Source organism: Parus major, chromosome 1 (assembly GCF_001522545.3).
Source record: "Parus major isolate Abel chromosome 1, Parus_major1.1, whole genome shotgun sequence".
NCBI lineage: Eukaryota > Metazoa > Chordata > Aves > Passeriformes > Paridae > Parus > Parus major.
Genome location: NC_031768.1, coordinates 3,949,811 through 3,969,774, shown reverse-complemented (window position 1 = coordinate 3,969,774; position 19,964 = coordinate 3,949,811). Strand labels below are relative to the sequence as shown.

Genomic DNA, 19,964 nt, shown 5'->3' with positions numbered 1-19,964 from the left:
CTGCTCATCCTGGAGCCTCCTCTGGGCTCTCTCCAGCAGCTCCAGCTGCTCCCTGGGCTGGGAATTCCAGGGCTGGACCCAGCTCTGCAGGTGGGGTCTCACCTGAGCAGGGCACAGGGACACAATTCCCCCCCTCACCTCTGCCCACCCTGCTCTGGATGCAGCCCAGGGTTGGTTTTGGGGGTACAAGTGCACATTGCTGGGAGTCCCCTCTCTCACCCACCCACACCCCAAATTCCTTCCTGCAGGGCTGCTCTCCACCACTTCATCCCCAGCCTGGATGGGAAACAGGGGTTGCAGCACTTTTCCCTTGGCTTTGTGAACCCAGGGAGGTTCCCGTGGCCCCTTCTCCAGCCTGGCCAGGCACACACAGAGCATTGTTCTTTTAAATGATGTGAAAAACAGCTCTGATATTTGTGAGCACCTTGTTCAGGATGGGGAGGTGCTGTGCTTGTGAGTGCTGGACTAGAAAAACCTAAAAATACCTTCTTGCTACCGTGGTTCTTCTGCAGGCTGTTCCTTAGGGTGGCCTTTTGTTTAATTCAAACACAGAACCACTTTATTTTCCCATTTTCAGGGCTGATATTCTGGGAGTCTAAAAAGAACACCTAAGCTCATGAAAACTGATACAAAGGTCAGTTTATGCCCTTCCTCCCCGACGAATCCTTAATGTAATTAAATGCAGTACTTGAAGCTTACCCTACTTGCAACTCCTTTTTTTGTTGTCTTGATTAAACATGACAACAGATCAATGAGAGAGTTAAAACAGGCCATTAAAAATAGGCACAGGCTTAAACCAAGTGTTCAGTTTCACTCTGGAACAGCAAAGCAATCCAAAATATTCAAAGGGTGTTTTTAATGGGACAAGTCTGGATGTGAACTATATAGGGGATGGGATGGTTGGGTGGCATATTTTTAAAAATTATTTAATTTTAAAGCCAGAAACCTTGGAACAACCCAAGTGGGATTTTACCAATCAGCTCATCTTATTGTTTTGTTTTTTTTCAATTCATGAATGGAAATGGCTCAAGGTCATCATAATCAATAAAGCCAGATGCCTTTCTTTAAAATCTGAGTGAAGAAAGGAAGAAATGGAAAGATGAAAAAAGTATTGCTGGATAAAGCCCCAGAATTTCTCTGCTAGATCAAGTTCTGGGTTAGGAAATGCAAGCAGGTCCCAGGGGTACCTTGGTACCAGTCTGTGCCCTGAACTCAACTGGTGCTGCTGCACAATCTGATATTTCTGCAGATTACATAAGGTCTTTTGTTTGATTAGTGTGTCCTTTGTGTCCTGTCCCCTTCACATCCAATTTTGGGTGAAATAACATTTGGAAGTCAGTATTTTTTTTTGTCTCTGACTACACCTGGCCTTCTGTTTTATTTATTTTGTTCTTCTCATGCTACATTTTCAGTGATGCATTGAAATATTAGTGAGGCCACGTTCAGGACTGGATCCCCTGAGAAATGTTAGATATAGAAACACCTTTATCAAGAAACCTGTGCAAGACAATGATGTTTGCAAACCTACTGTCCTGATGATGGACAAAACAGACTCCTGGAGTTATTCTTTGAACTGGTCATAACATAAAAGTGTTTACAAATACACAGGAAATTTAAAAGCAAATAGAATTCTTTCTCTCTTGCTTCTTCTCTCTGAAGATTTTCTGCTTATCAGGTTCATGGGAGCAAAGGAATTTTATTCCTCATTCCTCTGCCTCATCTTTACCCCTTTAGTCAGGTTTGTGTGTCACTGTCACATTTATTTGAGGTCACTTCTGTATCTTAGGTACAGATTAGTGTGAGTGACGGGGTAGTGGTTTCCAATCGTGGCTTTCCAGTCTTAATATTGGTATTTAACACATAAAGCAAGATTAAAAGGATAAATATTAGGATCTTTGCCACACACAACAGGACATCCTCACTTCTCACACCCAGGCCACTGCAGCTGTCTTGGGTTCTGTGTTCATCTGCTAAGGACTCGAGCCAAGACTGATGTGTTGGTAACCATTTGGAACCAACATAGAGTTAAAAAGAAAAAAAAAAAGATAGTAATATATATGAGACACTTTAATTCCCGTTCATATTCCTATTCTAGCACAAATGTCATTAAATTGTAATAGTGATTACACATAATGACTACTTGATACTTTGATTTTGCTCAAAAGATCCCTTTTATCTCATCATTATTTACACTTTAAACTCTGCTTCAGAATCTACATGGCTGTCAATTTGTATGATGCACATACTTAATTAGCTCTGATTAGGAGAAGAAGTGTGTGTGGGAGAAACTATTTTGCCAAATACAGTGATTGTATTAAGCCTTAAATATTATGGTTTAGTGTGACTGATGAATGAAAAAGGTGTATTTTCATCTTGGCTCATGAAGAAGAGAGGTGAAAGGTGGATGCTGTGGTTTGGAGCCTCCTGATTTTGTCTTGGTCTGGCACAGGAGATGCAGCTGGAACATTCCAAGAGATGCCAGCAACACAAGAAATAACAGAGAAAGACTTGTTTGAAACAGATTGTTCCAATAAAAGGTTGAATTTTAGGACCTCTCTGCTCAGCCATCTCTTGCAGGATCCTTTATCCATCAGCCCAGCCCCAAAAACTGAGTTTATAAAAGAAATAGTGTTGAGAAGGAGTAGTAAAACTTACAGGAGGAAAAGGAAATATTTAAAGGTAAGTTTGGATGTGATACAAACCAAAACAGGACAAGCAAACAGATGGTTTCAAACTTAAAGATAGGGGGATTTGACAAGTGTGGGGGTAATTGGCAAGAAATTCTTGTGTAATTGGTGAAAATTTGTCTTCTAGGGCTGAAATCTTGAAGAAAAAACATGTTAAATCCTGCAGTCTTGGATAAAAAAGTGAAGGTGGAAGATAGTGAACCTAGAAAATTCCCAAATAACCTCAGTGTTTGAAAATGGGCATCTGGGACAAAGCATCTCAATCCCTGAGGAACTGATGCTAGAAAATGAATTTAAAATAACTTTTTAAACTTCTGAAAATGCCAGACATCAGATGTGTTCTTGCTACTTTATTTTGGGTACTTCACGTCACAGGTTTTTGTTGACTTAAAGGAGAGAATTATAAGTTATCAGGCCTTAAAGAACAAAGATTTTAGAGCACAGAAATAAATGCAATGCACTGAGGAAAGAAATCTGACATACTTAGAAAAGAAAAAAAAAATTGTGCTCAGCAAATTATTACAGATTTTTTCTTTGAGGGAATCAAAGCAGGTGGGCAAGGAGAATGGAGTCATTATAACATAACTAGATCTTTAAAACAAGTTCATCAAAATGTCATATCAAGCAGTATGGAAGAAAGATGCCATGGGGTAAGAGAGGTCCTCATGTAGATTAATGATAGGCTAGGAAAGAAATAGGAAACATATAATTGATTTTTCTGCTGGAGAGAAAACACTGTCAGTGATCTGTGCTGGTTCATGGGTTGGTTGACACAAATGAACTGAAGAAGGTTATAAATATTAAAATCTTCTGATAGAACACTATTCAAGAGAGCCCAAAATGCACAGAAGTAGAGCTGCAAGGAGTTAGGAAGATCATGCAATAATGGGGAATAAAATGGCAGCTGGGGAAGAAAATGAGTGCAGAGCACTGCAAACAGCAAAGGCAATTCCAGTTATTTGTGTGATACTGGGCTTAAAATTAGCTGTCACCACTAGGAAAGGATGGTGACAGATCTTCCCTAAACATCCTTTATCAGCCACTGCTGGAGCACAGGTGATGGGTACTTGGACATCTGGAATAACACCCTATTCTACTGCTATACAAAAAGAAAGGTGATTTTCTTTTTAAAAAAAGGAACTTGAACACCGAATAATTCTTTTTCCTTTCATTAAGATTTATGTTGGACGTTGTCATCCTTCTCCCAAAAGTGATAACAAAAATAAATGAGTTTGTGCAGTTTCTCTTGAGGCTTGGTCTCTGTGAAGTGTTCCCAGGGAAATCTGGAAGGGAACAGGTTTGTTTAGGCTGGACTGACACCAGTGTGGTCAGAAATACCATCCTTGGCTCCAGGAAGGTGCAAGGATTTTATTTTCATTGCACTTCAGTAAAAAAAAGTGATTTTTTAAAAAATCTGATGGAGAACACAGGGAAGGCCCAAGCTCAGGCTGTCACTGGTATTTAAGCATTCAAAATTCAATGAAATTCAAAGAATGTTGGGTTTTGCTGTTGGTCTTTGAGGCTTGTGATTGCCTTGATGTGACACAGAAATCCTGATGGGGGGAGCAAAATGCAAACCAGGGTTTTCCAAGTAACAGCAAGACATGTGCTTATTTTTCATGCAAACAAAGATGCCTTCAAGGCACCTTACTCTTGTATTTTGTCAGGAGTAGATCATGTGTAAATCTGTGTTACGTACTCATTCTGTACCATCTTCATAATATTTTTATATGTGTTTCTATTCCTATTCTCATTAACATGCTAAATGTGCCATTTCCAAACTGAATGTTATCATGGGATCATTCAGAAGGTTAAAATACTTTTTGATAACTTATTTTTACATTGGTAATGTCTCCCCTCCATTTTAGATGCAATATTACTATTGAGTGATGTTGTCTTAATTTGAGATATACTTAATTTCTTCTTCAAAAAACCTTTCTTCCTCCAGCAAAACCCAAATTCCTGAGATCTTGTCTCCCATTGAGGAAAATAAATTCCTCATTGACTGTATCTATTTTGTAATAATATTAATATACTTTTTTCTTTGTATACTATGTTGTATGTATTATACAGTAAACCCATGACAAAGACAGTGCCAGATTGCAGTTGTTAAGGAAGTGATCATTCCATAAGTTGCTTGTTTAGTTTTGTTAAGAAAAAAAATTAAATCCTGAAGACTTGTTTTGCACCTACCCTTTTTCTCTTTTTTATCCTCTTTTTTCTTTTACTCTTCAAGTGATAGGTAGAGTGAAAAATCTCACCTTTTTGGTATTCTTTTTAATTAAGATTGCAGTAGCTTGTCATAGCCCTAGTCTTCCATAAAAATAACCATGAACGCCAGGGCATTTTCCTTTCCTTTAATTTAGTGAGATGCAAACAAAAGTCTTCATGGTGATCTTGGAAGCAGTTTAGGAAAAACTGTGGGCAATAACTAAATGGTAATTCTGCTTCTCTTCTTCATTATAGAATGGATTCATAGAATGGGTTGGGTTGGAAGGGAACTAAAAGTTCATCCAGTGCCAGCCCTGCCATGGCAGGGACACCTCCCACTGTCCCAGGAGCTCCCAATGTCCAGCCTGGCCTTGGGCACTGCCAGGGATCCAGGGGCAGCCCCAGCTGCTCTGGGCACCCTGTGCCAGGGCCTGCCCACCCTCCCAGGGAGGAATTTCTTCCCAATATTTAACCTAACCCTGACCCCTTTCAGCCTAAAGGCTGTTTCTTCTTGTTCTGTCACTGTCCTTATATTCTATGTACACTTACATTATTTTGTAATGTTCTATTCTATCTTGTTTTGTTGCACTGAGTTATTCTCTATCTCTGTCAGTCCTGGGTTTATTTTCCTGATTAATAGAGCCAAATCACTTTCAGAACCTAGCAGCAATTTGATGATGAAAATAGTAACTTTCCACAACTTCTGTTTGCTCTGCAGCAGGGACTGCTCAGATCTGTCTGCCCTGGATGTTTGTGCTGACCACAAGCAATCACTACATGGCTTTTTCTTTCTCCTTCTTCTCCTCCCTCTCTCCCCCCACTTTTTTTGGGTGTTCACAGAGACCCATCCCCTGAGCAAGGCAGGCAGCTGTGCCCTCTTGTCTCGTGTGCTGGTGCTGGGTTTGGATCTCGGGCTGCCCTGGTTGTGCTGCTGTGATGGGCACACTGTCAGGAGGAATCCATCACACTGAGGGCTTGTCCCCACGGCTGCAAAAATCCTGCAAGGATTGCAAAGCAGCATTAGGGCAGCAAAATGTTTGAGATGTGTTCTGCAGGAGCTTGAAAACCTCCCCAGATGAGGAAATCCAAATGCCAGGTGGATCTGTGGTCCTGGAGGGATTTCTAATCCAGGCAAGGGGTTGTTCCACAGAGCCATTTCTAGATCCCACATGTTCCCTTCCCTTCAGATTAATGCTCTGGGGTGTGTATTTTCTTGCCTGTGACTCAGGAATTTCTTCCATTCTTGCATTTTCATGTACCCTGACCTCTTCCTTTTCCACAGATTTTGGGAATAAGGACTTGTTCTTGAATAAATCACTTGCATGATTTACATGACATGAAAGAGGAAGAATCATAGTAGGGAAATGTGGGACAGTAAACTCAACACTTCCAGAGTAGAAATGCTTTTATACCCCAATATCATATAAAGTTGGTGCAAAAAAATACAGCACACTAATATTAAATTTTGTTCTTGATTTGCTGGTGGTGATGGTGATGAACTGGGACCAAGACTACAGTCTCTGTTCAGCATTTCCTAGCTAGAAAACCCAGTAGAGTTGAGTGCTACTCCTCTCTTTAGCAGTTTCTGGAAGAACTCTGTTTTTCAGGAAGTGCTACAGAGGTTTCTCTGCTTATTATTCCCTTGGAGGGCAGATTTTGCATTTTCCTTTAGCAGGGACTACATAATGCAGTACCTAAATGGTGTCAGTGTTGGAAATACTGTGCCACCAAAGCTTTCACCTAATTATCCCTGCATTTTCCTTCAACACCCAATGCATTTAGCAATGTCTGTGGGATTTCTTGCAGTAAAAGCTCCTGTTTTGTAAGCTGGTGGCTGGACATGTTTCAGACTCTCCTGCCTGTCCTTGCTGGATGAGCTCACTGATGGTGTCTGGGAAGAAGCTGGGCAGGCTCAGCCAAACCCCAAACCTCCATTCTTTCCTTCCCCTTGGGGCAGGAATCCTCCATGCATCCAAGAAAAACACTTTTCCCCCAGAGTGGCTCAGTATGGAGGAGGAGTGGGATAAAACCAGGCATCATCCAGATCTCCCCCTCTGTTTTCCTTCCCCCTTCTCTCCTCTCACAGTTTTGGAGCAGAGCTTTCTGTGTATGTTCAGCTCTGTTTTGGGTTTACAGAAGCTTTAAAGGCAGTCAATTTTCAGCTGTGACAACATTTGCATCCAGTTTGTAGATTCAGGAGCCTGTTGAACTTGCCATCATTACTAGTGAGAACTCCTGAAAGCTTCCTGAAGGGCATAAGTAACATTATAGAATCATGGAATATTTTGGGTTGGAGGGAGCCTTGAAAAGCATCTCACCTTCCACAATCCCAGGCTGCTCCCAGCCCTGTCCAGCCTGGCTTTGAACTCTTCCAGGGATCCAGGGGCAGCTGCAGCTTCTCTGGGCACCCTGTGCCTCTCCACCCTCACAGTAAAGAATTCCTTCCCTAATATCTCAATAAGTTCTGCTTTCTTTCAGTTTGAAGCCATTTATCTGATTTGTCTTTTCTGGGCCACTTTTGTAGGTACTTGGGGATAAGGGTGGTGTGGAATAACAGAGCTGAGAGGCTGAGGTTTATAAATCCTTTGACATTTTTGGGTTTTTCTCCTTCTTCAGTTTCCCAGCTGGGTGGTTGGCAGGACTGTCTGCTCTGCCAAGGGGCTCTGGCTGTGGGGTTCACTCACTCAGCACAAGCAGAGCTCACCCACACAAAACCCCAAAGGATAAAGTCCTGTCCCAGAAGGATGTCCTGGATCCTTCACCCAAATGAAATCTTTCATCCTCTGGCTTGCATGAGTGGCAGATTCTCCATCTGGGATGTGGGAAAGGTGACAGAAAAGCCACCAGACTGTGAGACTCAAAATGCAGCTGCTCTTCTCTAGAACATATCCTCATGGAATTTTGTGAAGCATCCTGACACTTAATTATTTTCACTGAAAATTTTGATTTATTTTGCTTTAATTTTTTTTGTGTGGAAGAGATGATTTTTTTTTATTTATTATTTTTTTAAATTTGTCTCCTTCCTGGAAAGTTCTAATAAATATTATGCTCAGTTTTGCTGTTTATTTGCAAAATTCTGTTGTCCCATTAGGATCTGAAGTTGGTGGCAATCAGGACTCTCTCAAAAACATTAAGTCAGCAGCAGCATTCTGAAGACAAGCCCCAAACTGAAACCTGTTCAATCTCAGCCAATAAATCATTGAAATTATTGGCTCTGCCAATATATATTGGCAAAATAATATATTTCAATAATTGAAATTATTGGTAAAAGTGATGGTTTTATAAACCAGTTAAGAGAAAAGCTATACAAATATGGATTAATTCAATTTTTTGAAAACCTGAGACACATCTAATCATCTATATTTCTTTTAATCATAAAATATTTTTGAGAGAAAAATAAATCTGAGCCTCTTCTCTCATTTCTGTTCTATTGCTTTTGGTGTTCTTGCAGTGTGTTCTTTAAGATAGGAATGTTTTTTTTGGTTTTTGGGTTCAAGAAGCACAGGTGCATATTTTTTGCGCATAGATTGACAATTATCTGGGTTTTTTGTTTTGTTTTGATTTTTTTTTTTGGTATTTTTTCAACCACATATTATTCCTTTTTAGCTGATTAAAAGCTCCCATCACTTGCATCTATTGCATTTACCACTCTGCATTTGTGCACTCCACCAAAACCCACATTTCTCTCCCCATCTTGTGAGTTCTGCTTCTTTTTATGGTTTCACCTGAGGACTTTTTCTTTTAATTGTGGAAGCCTGCTTTGATTTAATGGAAGTTTCTGTCCTCTGAGAATGATAATGTAACACTGAGTGCTTTTTTCTCCATAGTGATTATTATTTGTGGGCAAAACCAACTGCATACTTAATTATCCTCATTAGTGGTTCTGATTTTGAAACTGATTCCAACAAGTAACCCTTTGGAATAAAAGGTTGAGCACTGGCACATTGAATCAGAGTAGCAATTTGAAAAAGCATCATTATTTTTTTTGCTGGACATGTAGCAAATTTATATTGTTGAGCCCTAAAATATTGGCTACCCTTACACAACTCACAACATGGAAAATAGTTCTGCATTTTGAGATTTTATACTGGGGGAAGAATTGTGCTCTCCTTTGTTGACTTAAAACTGTTTTGGGTGGTGGTGCTTAATTGGTGTTTTTGTAATTGTATTAGTTTAATATCTTCATCTCTTTTCTAATTAGATTTGCAATATCAAATTATTTTTGGCAATTGATTTAATTTTGTTTTCCACATTAAAGCTATTTTGATTTTAGCATTCTCTCATAATTCTTCTTTAGGGCTGCTTTCACTTTTTGTTATTTTATTAAATATTTTATTATTATCTTTTTTTAGTAAAACTTACTTTGGAGTCAGGTCAGAGCATCTTTATCCAGTGCTGTTTTCCTCTTCTTGAAGTTCCTTTTTTACTTCCACCTGAAACTTATTCCTTATGTGAGCTCTGTTTTACCCTCCTTCCCCTCAAGCAATGAGGAATGTTCAATCCCCATATATATATATATATATATATATATATATACATATATATTTCTTTTTTTTTTCAAGATTCTATACTGGATCACTATGACTGAGATTTAAAAAAGAGAGATTAATAAAAATAAAGGAGGCTAAATTAGCCTTTTTTCCTCCAATACATCTCCCCTTGATGAACTAAAAAAAGGCCTTATTTGAAAAAGAATCAAAACCTGATTAGACACAAACAAGAACATTATTATCACTACTCAATTATCCTGTAACAGGCTATGCAAACTAAACCAGAGAAATATATATATATATTTAAAGGAGCAAAATAAATTCCTGTCCAGGGCCAGAATCAAAGCCAAAGTTGTGAAAGTACATTTGCTTTACCCTAGCTCTAATAAAATTTATAATATTTATCAGCCTTGTGTGTTAGTCATTAGATAAAACCCCTAGAGGGAGACACGATTATTGTAATGCCTCATCACTCTGATCTTCCCACAATAGCTGCAGTAATTTCTCTGGGTCACTTTGCATAGCCTGTTCCAGGATAATTGAGTAGTGATAATAACATTCTTGTTTGTAAGTGTCTAATCAGGTTTTGATTCTTTTTCAAATAAGGCCTTTTTTTAGTTCATCAAGGGGAGATGTATTGGAGGAAAAAAAGCTGATTTAGCCTCCTTTTTTTTTATTTTTTATTAATCTCTCCTTTTTCAATCTCAGTCATAGTGATGCCATATAGAATATTGAAAAAAAATTAAAAATTATCCTAAATAATGACACAGCTCATCAGCATTGCACCCTCCCACCCACCCAGGCTCTCTCTCCCTGTTCTGCATTGAGTAATCAGCATATTTGTGATTGCATTTGTAATGTTTCTACTACTGGTTTGAAAGGCACAGCAGTGCATTCAGAAATGTTTCATTTATCAGTTCTCTCTGTGTGTTTATGCAAAAAAAGATTATCTTAGCACACTGTATTGTTTGAATGTCAACAGGGTAATTAACCTGTAGTATGATCTTGGTAATTCAGTTTCCTGAAATATAATTTATTGTTTAGATGGCTTCAGCCATTTTCCCACAGAAGTTGGTTTGGGGTTTTTTTTGGACTGCTTTTTAGATTAATTCCATTAAATTGTTTCACAAATATTTGTATTTACAGTGAAAAATTAATATTTTATTTTCCTCTCTTAGGGAATGTCATGGGGTGACTTTAAGATAGTTTTGAGAGCTAAGGAAGTTAAAACTTTCCATAGCTCTCAAAACTATCTTAAAGGTAAAGTCACCCCATGACATTCCACCCCTTCAACTTGTGAACACCTACTTAAAAATTATTAATTATATTCAATATACAACTTAAAACAATAAAACTAATAAATTGACAGAAAAGAAGAAACAAAAATTCCCTACTTTCCACCCCTAGAACTTTACTATCACTGCTATATAAACTTAAGACAATCATGCTTTGCTCTTAATTAATCTTTTATCTCACAGTAACACTATTACTGTTTAGTTTAGGATTTCAATATTTTTTCACTGACCATATGAAAAATGAGGATTAAATTCCCCCTTTAATTTTTTTTTTCCAATTGTTTTTCTATATTTGGGTCTCTTGTTCTCCCTAGGTCTCTACCCCACAGCCAGATGTTTTTAATGACTGTGGTCACAATGGTGTTTTCTTGCTTTTGCTCTGATTTCAGGCCAGTGAAAAAGGAGCTGTCTGGTTGATAGCAGATCTTTCAAGAGAGATGAGATCCTGAGGAGTTCTCTGAGTCTAAACATCCTTCTGACTTCTTCCTATCCTGATACCTTGTTCTTCCACTTTTCCAAATAATCTCTTTTATTTAATCTCTTCCCTGTCCCCTTTTGGGGATGAAAGGGAACATGTGCTGTGGCTCTTGGGGATGATCCTGTGCAGGGCCAAGAGCTGGACTTGATGATCCTTGTGGGTCCCTTCCAGTGCAAGATATTCTGTGATCAGATTATTTATTATTATATATATATATATACACTATATCTATATCTACTATATCTTTTATAGTGCCACCTCCCTCACCAAAACAGAAGAAAATCAACAAAAAAACCCCACCCTGTATTTGAATTTTCTGAAGCCTGGAGGTGCATTTAGGAATTGCTGGTGTAAGGACAAGCTGAACTCACAGCACAAACATCTGTAAATGGGGACAGCAAAAATCCACCTAGAAGCTAAAAATGTTGGGGCACCTGTGCTGAAATTCTTGTTAACTGAGATGTTTGAGAAAGCTGGAATTTGTCCTAATCCCTCTCTTCCTGCTGGAGATGGTGACCAAGAGAAGTGAGTGAATTTCCCTGTCAAGGCAAGGACTCAGCTGAGCCCAGGCTGGTTTTTTCCTACATTTCCTGTGCAAAAGGCTCAAAAAACCTTCTCTCCTAGCCAAGACATGATGGCTGAGGTCTTTTAGGAAAAGGTTTCTCCAGAAGGAATGCAGGATATTGACATTTTATTGTTAAACTCTGATCAGCTTGATGAGCTGAATAGAATACATTTTATTGTTATTATATTATAATATTATATTTATTATAAAGAATGACTTTATTGAATATTGTCCATTCTTTCCTTTACTTTCCTTTTTCTGTTTTTATTATACTCCTTGGGTTTGCCTCTATGTTTCCTGTGTTTAGGCAGCTGTATTTGCAAGTGCGAAATTACTACATTTTAAGGTGGCACCTTATACAATCCAAAAAATCTGAAGGAAATACTTGATTGTTGCCCAGTTCCTCAATCACAACCTCACTGAGGAGAAAAAGAGAGGGAACATTGATATCCAAAGCTGTGGCAAACCTGAAGTTCAGGCTGTTTCTGCAAACCTGCTCTAGTGCAGGACTGCAGTCAACTGCCAAATCACATCATTTATCTTTTCTGTTTTGATTTTTATTTTATCTAAATAATCTCAGTGGTCTCTTGGCTCTGGACCTTCACTTTGATTCATATCTTTTAATTTATCTATATAAATATTTCATGCTGGATTTGATTAATTAAATGGATGAGAACTCATTTTTCCCTTGGTTTGAAATTGTTATTCATTTAAGACCAAACTTTCCACTTGTAAAGACTTTACAGGAACAGCATTTAGTCCTTGAAAAGGGTACAGAAGGTGAATTAAATATAAGTATCTATTAATTGTTCAGAGACATTTTATTCATACTTTTGAGTGTGCTGACTGGTCTCTCAACCCAAAATATTTCAGTTCTTTCAAGAGCTGAAAAGGAAAGTGTGGCTTCAAATGGCCAATTGCAGAATATAGGAAGAGGGCTTTGGAAGAACACAAGGCCCAAAAAGACAACTTCAAAATCACAGAAGTGTTATTTAAACTTACTAAGAGATGAAAGAACACATGATGAAAAGGAATTATGTACAACACCCAGGCTCAGCATTCTGACACTCAGTTGAAAAGGTACAAAATTTTCTTTTGTTCCCTGCAAACTCCAGGAAAGTTTTCACTTTCAGCATCTTTAGGGTAAACTTTCTTGCAGGTGAAGCAACCTGAAGGGGGTGGAAGAAGGGAAGAGGACAGATGGTTTCATGGTTTGCTTTTGCATTTCTTCTCTCATCTCTTGGTTAGTGCTGATCATCCCCAGATCCAGCAAGCCCAAGCTGGATGCAGAGCTGTCATTGAAATGTAGGATCTTCTCTCTCACACCTCAGAGACATCCTGTTCTTTCCAGCAAAGAGGAGGATTGAGAAACAGCAGTTTCAGCCTGGTTTGACTTGTGAAACCTTGCAAAATCCCAGCCTCATGGGCAAGAAATGTCTCTGTCCCTGCAGAGGACCTTTGAGTGCTCAGCACACACACCTGTAAGAGCTGGAGACCTGGAGGAGTGACCTGCCTGAGGAGAGAGAGGGTCACCTCTGTAAAAAAATAAAAATCAGCCTGTTCTTGGCTGTGCCAATAGCTACAGGTGTTGGAAATGCCAAACCCAGCCTAAATCTTCATAGCTGTGTGTCCATCCTGGTTACAGCTGCCCAGCCTGGCAGTGCTCAGCCCCCCTTGCTGAGGGAGATCAGCTCACAGCCCCACTGAGCAGCTGCTAAAGAATTAGTGTGGAAATGTTTAGCTGAAAAAGAGAGCTCTCAAATGGCCAACAAATTTTACATCTGGCTGATGTATTCAGCACTGTGCTAAGCACAGCAGCGTTGTCTCCCCTGAAAATCAGGAGGAACTTCCTTGGCTATAATGTTTATCACTTCAAGTACTTGGGAGTAAGGAATATTGATTGAGCTTGCAAAAAAAAATTATCCACTTCCCATCTCTCTCCCTTTCCCCTCATTTTTTCCCCCATACTTCTCTCCCCATTCCTGTAGGAGTGAGATCCTGGCATCTATTGAGCCTTAGACTCCAGAGGTCTGATCTTTGATCTGATAAACTCTCGATGTTCTCCTTTAAGCACTCAGTGGAGGACACAAATCTGTGCCTTCTTGCCCCAAAGTGCTTGCAGGTGCAGATTGTTTGTCACCTTTTCATCCCAGCTGGGGCTCCTGAGCACTGCTGAGCTGCAACCTTCCTCTTGTTTCCCTCAGGAATTATTGGTTTGGTAATAAATAACCCTTATTCAGGAAGAATCCTTGCCTTTTCTTCCCTTACACTGCAAAATGATGTGATCTCTGTCCAGGCCATACAGCTGCAAGAGTTCTCAGTTCTGCCTTGGATGTTATTTTCTCTTCCATGACTGCCTTTTTTTTTAATTCTTCAGGTATTTCTCTTTTCAGTTTTAGTTCCATAACTTCTATCAGTTTCCCTTACCAATCTCCCTTGCAACTCTTAGTCTGAGTTGCTTCTGCTTTCTGAAAAACACAGTGTTTAGTTGGATCATATTCTATCATTAAGCAACATCTAATTAATTACACATCGCTGTCACTTGCCTCAGTTTCAAATAGGTTTCAATGAATCACTTGTTCTGTCATCCAGCCAATCCCTTTCATCCCATGGAATATTGAGGAGAAATATCTTTTTAATAAAAGCTTCCAAAATCCCATTTTTGTCGTTGGATGTCTCCAAGCAGCTCACACAGTGAATTCCAGCAGAAAAAGCATCTGGGCTGTCAGCATTGTGTAGAAGTGTGTGCATTAGAGCCCTGTGATTATTTTCCAGGGATCTTGGTGTGTTTGTGGCTGCCATTAGGATGAATGCATAGCAGATGCTGGTTTAAAATGAAGCACTATTGTAGTGGCTGATGGATGCAAAGTTTGTCAAAAGTAGTGAAAGCTTCTACAGGGGATACAAAGCAGCTGGAAAAATTCATTGTTATGTGCTGCTGGTATGAGTCTCTGGTTCAGCTGTGCTGTGTTTGATTGGGAAGTTAGATTCTATGGAAGTGTCAAACAGAGTTTCTGATATTCTCTATTTTCGTGGCATTCATAATTTGGTATTTACCTCTTTGTTCTTGGCAAGGAAATCTCCTGGATTTGCTAGAATATCTGCTAAGAAGCAGCACAGCATAATAAAAGCTGGCAAATGTGAACAGTTTTTATTACTTCTACGTGAATGTCTTGCTGGCCAATGGAAATTTAAATGCCTTGTTGATTGTTTCATTTGTATTTGTAGAGAAAAGCTTGTACAGCAGATGAACAATGTTAAATTGTTTTTTTTTTTCCAGTTCTCTATTATGTTGCCAACAATACTGTTCTCTGCTTCAAAGTACAGCTATAATTAGAAATGTGATTATGTAAAAGTGGCACCATCTTATTCCCTCCTTCTGAATGAGGATTCAGCTTCTCCCTGTGCTTAGTCCTGTTGTGCCTATTTTTGCTTTCCAGATGCCCAAATTCCTCTTGGGATTGCACCCACTAGGTGGAACTTTTCTTGTGGGGAACTTTATTCTGTGCTGGCACCTGCCTCATCCAAATGCAGGAGCTCAGCTCCAGAGCCGAAATTTCTCCTTTCTGAATCTCCAAGTGCCTTTCAACCACCACTGTGCCACTCATTTATCTGTCTCCTGCATGCCAGACACCTTTCCCTACTGGAGAGGGGGTCTCTCGAATTTCCAGGGATTCCCAGAGCCACTTTTGCTTTCTTTTGAGTCTCTCCTGTTATTTAGAATGAACAGCTTCCCACCTTGTATCCCTGCAAGATATCAAAAGAGAGAAGGAGAAAACATTCTATTTTGTATCCCAACTTTAGCATTGGGATTACAATTTCTTTCTGCAGGACAATAAAATCCATCTTGTGCAAATGAAGGCTGCCCTGAAATCTGTCTGATCACTGCTCGCTTGGGTCTCCTCCAGAGGGGTCACCTTTTCCAAAACTGACCTCTTGCTTTAGAAAATCCTGTCAGAATTGACTGCATTCAAGATACAGTGAATCATCCAAATCTCTGTGTTTGTGTCAAGCAAAACTGACCATTTTTTATATTTTAATTTTTTTATAATCTAGCACTCTATGCGAATATAAAGCAGATTGGTGGTATTGGAATATATCCTTCTATTTGCTGGAAAACAAAAATCACATGTAAGGATTATCAGCTCTCCAACAGAGGTTAGGAAGGTACTTTAGAGGAAATGTTTGGGGTATTTTAAACCACCTGGAGACTTCAATCCCTCTAGTGAGGGCTGAACAGCCCATGGTAGAAGTGGTTAATCTGGTGCTCTGACTAATATAGCTAATAATAGCTAATAATAGTGGTTAATCTGGTGTTATGACTAATATAGACTCTTTCCAGTGGTACAGAATATTCAGTTTAAGGTTGGGAGTGGGACTCCATGGAGTCCCATGGATGGAAGAACCAAGATTATCAGAGGCATTTAGGTTTAGAGGTCTTTGCAAGAAAAGACCTGACCAAATGATATGAAGCATTTACTAAACTGTATCTGTATTAATATAGACATGTACTGCTATTAAGGAGTTATGGGATTTTTTTTTTCACTGTTTGCTCTGTTCTTTTTATTACTTCATAAATAATTCTTGCCATGGAAAGACTGTAAAAATAAATTTTGGAATTTTGGGATTCTTACAGAAATTGCCTGTATTTCAGGCAGAAATTTAGTTGCTGGAAATTTCATAAAGGCAGATTACTGATAGATTTTTGTAGGCTGTATGAAGAGTGCTGCCTCAGGAAGAGCAGAAGTGAGTGGATCTGCATCTCTTTACAACTAAAAGGGTTTCTCATTTTACTTTTGGGTCTAAACCACTTACTGTGCTTAACCTGGTGATATTTTCTTTGAATGATGCCTTTTTGAGCTGCCTAAAAACAGAAGCCAAACAAAATTAAGGGAATAAAAAGCAGTTCTATTTACTGAACGGCCTTCAGGTACATTCAGGGCAGACAAAGCCCCACGGGCTGCACCCAAGACTGGATGATGGGTCATGGGTTTTCACACTTTTATAAGTTTGGTCCATTTTGGGGGTGAATCTTCCAATTCCAGCTGCACGTAATGAAGTCATTTACCCCAAGTTTGCTCACCTCAGCTCAATTTTGTTTCCATTTCTCAGGCCCTGAGACAATGAGGTGTCCTTGATTCCCAGGCCTGGAGAGGAATTGTTGTGTTTGACCAAAATGGGAAAGAAGGAGCTAACACTTAATATGGAGCTCAGAGTTACCCACTAAAGAATTGCAGCATTACAAATAGATGGAAAACATAAAAGCTAAAATCCTAAAGCATGATAAAAACAAGAAACATTTTATTAGAGCTGCCATTAGCATCCAGATGCTCTGATTACCTTCCCTGGGCGCCGCGTTTGACTCGGTGTCGATTCGCTTCGCGCGCTGCTGAAACTTCTCAGATTTTCAAGGTCTTCTTTTTTTTTCCCTTTTTGTCTTGCAGTTTTCAGTGAAGAGCTACACGCCAGTCTCTATTTTGTCAATGCATCTCTGCAAGAGGTAGTGTTTGCTAGCACCACAGGGACTCTGGTCCCCTGTCCAGCAGCGGGGATCCCCCCGGTGACGCTCAGATGGTACCTAGCGACGGGCGAGGAGATCTACGATGTCCCAGGGATCCGCCACGTCCACCCCAATGGCACTCTCCAAATCTTCCCCTTCCCTCCTTCAAGCTTTAATAACTTAATCCATGATAACACTTACTATTGCACAGCTGAAAATCCTTCAGGGAAAATCAGGAGTCAGGATGTTCACATTAAGGCTGGTAAGTTGAGGCTTTTGTTGGGTTTGGAGGGGGGTTTGGGTGTTTCAAAGAGGAGCAGCAGGTATCAGTCAGGGGAGGATGGCCAGAAGTGCAACCTCTAAACTCTTAACAATATTAAGTAATATTGTGAATTTTTTGCTCTCCTCCCCAGCTGGAATTATTTTGTTTAGTTAGTTTTTCCAAAGATCTCCAAATATAAGGAGAAACAAATTGATAATCAAATCAACAATCACTCCATGCTTGCACATTAAAGAACTGTGTGAGAAAAATTTTGTACATGGGCTGGAAGAGAGGAAGAATGCTTGGCCTGAGATCACACCTCTCCTCCCTTGTTTGTGGTCACTTTGTTTTGAGAGATGTTTGTGTCCCCTGCAATAATTCAGCAGCTGATGTGGATCCAGGGGCAGTGCTTTCTCTTTAAGATAAAATATACAAATAAGCAGAATGGTTTTGCATCTGTTTTCTGTACTGGCTGGGTCAGCCAGTGGGAAATTACAGAGGGATCAAAATCAGGCCTTTTGTTACAACACACAAACACATGGCTGCACAGCTTCTGAAGATTTTGGTCTATCCGCTTCAGTTAATTAAAATATTCAAACAAACAAACAAAAAATAGTCTGGGAGCTGACCCCTGGAAAATGCAAATCTTTGGAAGCTCTTTATTGTTGGTGGAACTGTGCTTGGCTTTTCTCAGAAGAGAACAACCCTTTCTCTGGAGATTTGTCTTCACAGGAGTTTCACAGGGAAAAAAAAAACTGTGAACAGTTAACAAGTAGATTTGCCTGAGACTTTCTTTTTAAATAATAAAAAGCATTCTCTTCTTCTTAACAATAAGTTAACATTCAGAGATCTGTAGTTTGTAGGCAGATGGGAAGCAAGAATAAAAACCAGGTTTCCATGAAATTCATGTCTCATTAAAATTTTAGTCTAGGAAAGTGGGTTTTCTTGCACAAGAAGCATCCAGTAGAAGGAAGTTATCATGTTACATATATGGGGAGTTCTATGATGGTCTATGCTTCTTATGAAATTATTTAGATGTCCATTAAAAAAAAAGGCTTGAAAATCAAATATTCATATGAACACATCATAACCAACTTTGTTTGAAACTCTGATTCTGGTTTTTGAGCTTTTGGTTTTACTTTCATGGATTTGTGGGCAAACTCTCTGGTAGAATTATATTTTTAGACAACATAATATTTACTTTTGTATTTTCTGGATTTGTTAATGTGTCTCCATTTCAAACATCTCCTGGGCACTATTTTTTCCCAGGATTGCTTTCCAATTTTTAATTTAGATAAGCTAATGTGGAGATAGAAAGGAGACTAAAACTTCCAGTGTTGCTGGCTAATACTCTGAACTGGTGTTCCTTTGGGTGTAAAACATTCATCCATGGAACTCCAAAACAAGATTTCTCTCTGTGTTTGAGAAATGAAGCCTGCAAATAGAAAAAGGGCCTTAAGAAAGGACTTTGCAGTTGGTAGTGTAGCTTCTTGGCTCAGAAGTTAACAACTCCTATTTTTTTTTTCCAAGTCAGAAATTCCCCCTTTACCTCTTTTCTTTCCTTTTTTAACCTTTTACCCCATATCCACTCATTTCTCCATTTAACTCAATTTCTCAGTTAATCTGAGCTTTGCATAATGAGTTAAATGAGTTCCTTCACATGAGCTGATGTTGTGTGTCAGAGCTGTCCCTGTGCCTGATGGACAACCACAGCTATCAGTCAGCATCTCTTCCAAGGGCTTGTGGAACCCTTCAATCACAGGAAAACACAATTTGGAGAGTTCTGTGCATGGCAGCCAAGTGTATTTTATTTTCCAATGATAAACTCTGGGTTGCTCAAATTTGAAATTAGAAACTTCATTTCTTTACGTGGTCCTTGCAAATTATTTCTGTCCATGTGAAATCTAAAAAAATATTTCAGATTGGCACTAATTAACTGTTTTTGGGGTTTTCTTTTTCTAATTTCCTCCTTCCGATGCTCTCCAGTTGGTTTCCTAAGAATTCAGAAGAAATCAGTGGATAATCTGGTCAAAACACAAAGATTAATACAGTTCTGCCCATTCTCAAAGTCAGCTTGAAAAGTCTGGAGCTCATTTACCTTTTTTCCCAGGAACATGGGCAGCAGATACAAAAATTCCAACTGACAGATAATTGTATTTGTGGTTTTGCATGTAATTTTGCATGTAGCACAACAAACATTGCCAAACTTCTCCCAAAAATCACAACCCCCACACTTGGACACCCAAACTTAATCCTCTTCCATGCCAGTCCCACGTGGGACTAAAGGTCTCCATTTTATCTTCAAGCTCTCCTATGCAGTCATGGGAGTGAAGAGTCTATTCTATTTTATTCTATTTTATTCTATTTTATTCTATTTTATTCTATTTTATTCTATTTTATTCTATTTTATTTTATTCTATTTTATTCTATTCTATTTTATTCTATTCTATTTTATTCTATTCTATTTTATTCTATT

At 39.0% G+C, this 19,964-nt stretch overlaps 1 protein-coding gene across 1 annotated transcript in view; it reads left to right on the top strand.

Annotated features, from left to right (window-relative positions):
- Positions 1–19,964, top strand: part of DSCAM (DS cell adhesion molecule) — a 439,426-nt gene that overhangs the window by 44,727 nt on the left and 374,735 nt on the right. The window contains exon 2 of the mRNA XM_015625504.2: positions 17,171–17,488. Coding sequence (XP_015480990.1) covers positions 17,171–17,488 — 318 coding nt within the window. The remainder of the gene's footprint in view (positions 1–17,170; positions 17,489–19,964) is intronic.